Source organism: Eptatretus burgeri, chromosome 8 (genome assembly GCF_056783735.1).
Source record: "Eptatretus burgeri isolate ZD-2024b chromosome 8, Ebu_testis_v1, whole genome shotgun sequence".
In the NCBI taxonomy this organism is placed as follows: Eukaryota; Metazoa; Chordata; class Myxini; order Myxiniformes; family Myxinidae; genus Eptatretus; species Eptatretus burgeri.
Window position 1 is genome coordinate 95,416,315 of NC_140968.1, and position 5,000 is coordinate 95,421,314.

The 5,000-nt window shown below is 46.2% G+C and overlaps 1 protein-coding gene across 5 annotated transcripts in view; it reads left to right on the forward strand.

The window, feature by feature from the left end:
• Positions 1 to 88: 88 nt before the first annotated feature.
• Positions 89 to 5,000, forward strand: part of LOC147022313 (cyclic AMP-responsive element-binding protein 3-like protein 3) — a 52,748-nt gene continuing 47,836 nt past the window's right edge. For 4 of the 5 annotated variants that reach the window (XM_085893077.1, XM_085893081.1, XM_085893080.1 and 1 more), the window contains exons 1-3: positions 89 to 354; positions 3,538 to 3,733; positions 4,172 to 4,377. In XM_085893077.1, the coding sequence (XP_085749203.1) occupies positions 3,560 to 3,733; positions 4,172 to 4,377 (380 nt within the window). In that variant the 5' untranslated portion in view covers positions 89 to 354; positions 3,538 to 3,559. Of the gene's footprint in view, positions 355 to 3,233; positions 3,255 to 3,537; positions 3,734 to 4,171; positions 4,378 to 5,000 lie in introns of those variants that run through there. The other variant, XM_085893078.1, reaches the window with a different exon arrangement.

The window sequence follows — 5,000 nt, forward strand, 5'->3', positions numbered from 1 at the left end:
ATCTGGGCCAGATTCATCTCACTATAAATAGTCCGCAATCCGTGTTGTGTGAACCTAATATATAATCCCGAAACACAGACGATGGGACAGAGGGCTTCGTCTGTGACGTCAGACGGATCACGTGCACAGCTCGCGGGGCCGCGATCGTCATGACACAACGTGTCGCGTTGGAAGGCACGGTCCAAAGTCTGCAGCTGTTGCATCGTCCCTCGATTGTGGATTGTGGATTGTCGATCCGCACCGCCCGCCGTCATTGGCACGAAGTCGTCCCGGGATCAGACGATCATCATCATCTCGCTCCGTCCATGGAACTGCATTGAGGTTTCATCTGCAAGGGGACGACGACGATCGCAGGTGAAGGTTTCCTGACTTCACCTTCACCGATCTGTGTCCAACTTTCTAAACGGAATCGAAACGTCTTTGTTTGATCCGATCGAGCCTGGGTGGAGGAATTTTCAACTCGATTGCAATTGGCGCGTCATGTGCAATGAATACCGTGCGGTCCACGGTGCGGGTCTCTCCCCGTACGGTCCACGGTGCGGGTCTCTCCCCGTACGGTCAACGGTGCGGGTCTCTCCCCGTACGGTCAACGGTGCGGGTCTCTCCCCGTGCGGTCAACGGTGCGGGTCTCTCCCCGTGCGGTCAACGGTGCGGGTCTCTCCCCGTGCGGTCAACGGTGCGGGTCTCTCCCCGTGCGGTCAACGGTGCGGGTCTCTCCCCGTGCGGTCCATGGTGCGGGTCTCTCCCCGTACGGTCCACGGTGCGGGTCTCTCCCCGTACGGTCAACGGTGCGGGTCTCTCCCCGTACGGTCAACGGTGCGGGTCTCTCCCCGTACGGTCCACGGTGCGGGTCTCTCCCCGTGCGGGTCTCTCCCCGTACGGTCCACGGTGCGGGTCTCTCCCCGTACGGTCCACGGTGCGGGTCTCTCCCCGTACGAAGCACGGTCTTCCTTCCTTTAATTATTTAATTATTTGATTTTTTTGAAGTTACTTTCACTTCGTTCGAAAATTCTTATCACATCGAACATTGTACCAAACGCCATATTGTCTCGAGGTCTTTTCAGTCCACTGCAGGACAGTCAAGACCTACCTCATCGTATCGTGATTATTGATCCAGACATTTTAGTGTTGTACCACTTTTGCCGAGGTGTAAGCTCCACAGTAATATGTCAGCTCGTCTCCTTCCTCTCCCTCCTCTCCCTCCCCCCCCCTTTCTCTCTCTCCTCTCTCCTCTCTCTGTTTCTGTCTCTCTCCCCCCCCTCTCTCTCTACCCTCTCTCCCCTCTCTCCTCTCCTCTCCTCTCTCTCTCTCCCCTTCTCTCTCTCTCCCTCTGTCTGCATCTCATGTCCTGCTCATCTGCGATGGATGGACGTTGTTCCTACTATTATCTGCTTGGTACTTTGCAAAATAATTTTGCCAAGTATGTTTGTTTGTCTGTCTGTCTGTTTTTCTTGTCACACAGTTTTTGTCCACAGGCTTCAAGCAATCGTTCTGAATTTTTTTTTTGTGGATGGAGGTGACCGGCCAAGGACAGCAACCCACATTTTTGGTGAAGAATCAACTCCGGATGTGGATAATACAATTTTTTAAAAAGCGATTCTTCACCATTGGGTGATTGAGCTAAAACGATGTACAGAAGAGCATGATATCTCAAAGGGTGGTGGACAAATTCAGATGAACTTGGTGGACAGGTTGGGTGTGTGACCGACGAATCGATTCGATTTTGGTGAAAATACAGATACGGATCCGGATACGAGAATTTTTAAAAAGTGATTCTTCACCAATGAGAGACAGGGTCATGAATGATCTATAGCATGATATTTCAAAAAGCTGTGGACGGATTCGGACAAAACAAGGTGGATGAGTTGGTCAGGTGATGAGAACAAGCCAATTCGACTTTGGTTCAGGTTCAGATGCAGATCCGGCTTTTCAGTGGGATACAAAACATAAACTGTTCAGCCTGGCGGTGGCGTGCACTCTATCGAGGGTCGTTCTCGTCGTTTCAGTCTTTTCCATTGGCTCTCTCATTCATGTCTTATCTCTCCGTTTCTTAATTTGTCTTGTAAACTTATTCCTCACGAACTGCTCTCCATATTTGAGTGTTTGCTCATATACCTTCAGTTAAATGAGAGCGAGGCCAAGCCAGCTGATTCTTGAAACAATTGGGCCAAAAACTTTCCCCAGCAGACTCCACAAGAAGGTGGGAATAATTCTGGCCGTAGTAACAGTTGTAGTCGGAGTACAATATTTGCAAGACCTCACCGCATTTAGATACGTGCAGAGACGACCACCGTCGGGGTACGTGCGGAGACGACCACCGTCCGGAGAGGGGGAGGGGAGGATTCCAGCAGATGTGACGGATAGTCCAATTTAACGCCACGCACGTTGATGAATCACACTGTCTGTGAAACATCAGGATGACTTCATGGCTGGGCCGAGATTCAAATCCAGGCTAGACAGCTTCGAGGCAAGTATGCGTACCTCTTGGTCATCCTGCCAGCCCAGTGGCGGCATGTCGGTATGTCAAAGTAGAAAAAAAAAAAAAACTTGTTGGAGGCTTAAAGAAACATTTCTCAATAAGACTCGTGAAGTTGCTCGAACATATACTGCGTCAGATCAAGGATATTACAACAGGAGCATCATGATCGTTAAAACTTCCAAAGGAAATCAATGCACAATGGAAAATATCAACATATGAGATTCGATTCAAGAATTTCAGCATCACGTGCTTAGTGCTTCGATGGGAGCACCAAAAATAACAACCCAAATAGGCAACAAGATGAGTTGGGGGTTGTTGTCAAATTACGTGGCGTGACAGACCAAAGCAATTATATGGAGTGGTGTATGTTGATTTTCGTGTATCTGAAAAACACAGCGGTACCGAGCTATTCGCTGCCTATTCTTCATTTATACATGGGGGATTAAGGAGTCATCTATTTAATTTGTACGCAAATATAAGGGAATTTTTGCACCGGGATAGCAGGCGGCTGTGCTGGCCAAGTCATGGATGCAATATTTTCAAGCATACAGGGAGATGAAGTGTGGTGATGGTGGTGGTGGTAGTAGTGGGATATTATCATGTGAATCTTGCATATGAGAGGTGAGGATTAGAGGTCAACAACTGACCTTTTTATACAGGTACTGTGCAGATAGCTCCTTCCTACAGCTACTTTTGACCAGGGATGGATAGTGCATGAAACATGAAGACCAATGAGCATCAAGGTTCAACAGCTATCCACAAAGATACACTAATGGTGAGACGGGCAAACTTGGGACAATCGTGAGTTCCATGAAACCTAGCCGCACTCGCTCGGCCGACATTGTTGATCAATTGCTGTTGGCCTGGTCATCAGCAATCAGACTGGATGACTACTTACTTTTCAGCAATTTATGAAAGGCGATTTGTTGCCTTCCATCATTAAATGATACATGATATAAACGACCCCAGGTAGGATATGAGAAGCAACCAAGAATAGGATTCTGTGCAAACCACTCTTATAAAACGAATATTTATCTTTTTTATGTTTCCGTGCACAGCTTTGCCTTTGAAGAAGACATTATGGACTTCCTCTGGCAGAGGTCTATGGGTGATGAGTGCTATGCTGGGACCATGGCCTTCTCATCTCCACTACCCTTCCCTCAACAACCTAACACACCTGACCAAGGGTTCCTTCCGACTTCCGACCTCTTAGAGGATGACTGGGGCTTTCAAGAGCCGTTCGCTGACACCGTGGTACATGATGTAGTGGATTATTAATGAACCACAATTACAATTGTTTACTAACTGAGCTGTGTTCCAATTGAACTCACTTGCAGGAACATAATCTTCCTGTTGGGATTGCAGTAAACTCATTTAAGCTCAGTAGAATTGATGCTAAAACTCCTTCTTAACCTTATATAATGATTTTTATTTACTGGAATGAAAATAAAAAAAACAAAACATCTCATTGGGTTTGGACAAGGTTAATTCTTAAAATGCAGGATATGCCAAATTAGTGTCCTATTGTTTTCACATTGTCTGACGTGCCAAAGGTACGCACAAAAGAGTGAAGGTCCAGTAAAGCCGGTTATTGCGAAGTAAAAAAAAAAAAATACAAAAAAAAAAAATCAAAGAACTCTCGTGATTTTGCATCATCTAATAACAATGTGTTTCATTTGCATAACAATACAGCAGGACAATGGTGACACTGAAAATTTGATCGACTCTTTGCTTGCCGAATCGGAGGGCTATGGTTCTCCACCAGCAAGCGACAGCGGAATATCTGAGCCGAGCCTTGAGAACTCACCTCTCCCTGTGCTCAATGCTCCACCCGGCACAGACATTTCAATGACTCCATCATCAGTTACTACCACTGCAGCCTTCGCTCACCAAGACCAGTAAGACCTTAATACAGAAACACTTTCTACTGTATTTTTTTCACACTTAAAACACCGCACTATCCAATTCCACCAGTCATAAGGAGAACATATCGGTCCTTTTATAAGCTTGTAGCAAGCGGCTTCACTTCCAACACATTATCGAACAGATGTAAAACGAGAATGGCACTCGGTCGAACATATACCTCCGGCAGGCTGAACAGTTTACGTTTTGTATCCGACCGAAATGCCGGATCTCGATCCGGACCTCAACCAAAATCTAATTAACTTACTCTTGTCACCTACCCAACTCATCGACCAAGTTTTATAATCATCCGTACACAACTTTTTGAAAAAAAAAAAAATATATATATATATATATTGTTTTTAGCCCTTTCTCTCAATGTTGAAGAATCACTTCGAAAATTCGAGTAACTGGATCCTGATCCGGATCTTCACCAAAATCGAATCGATTTGTCCTTGTCACACACCTAACCTGTCGACCCAATTTCGGCAGAATCCGTCCACCTTCAGTGGCAAAGGTAAAGATTGGTTTTCTATATCCAACTGTGTACCCTGAACTCAAGAACACTGAAACTGTCTCACAACATCAGTGAGTTTTCAGGCCATTTAAACACTCAGAT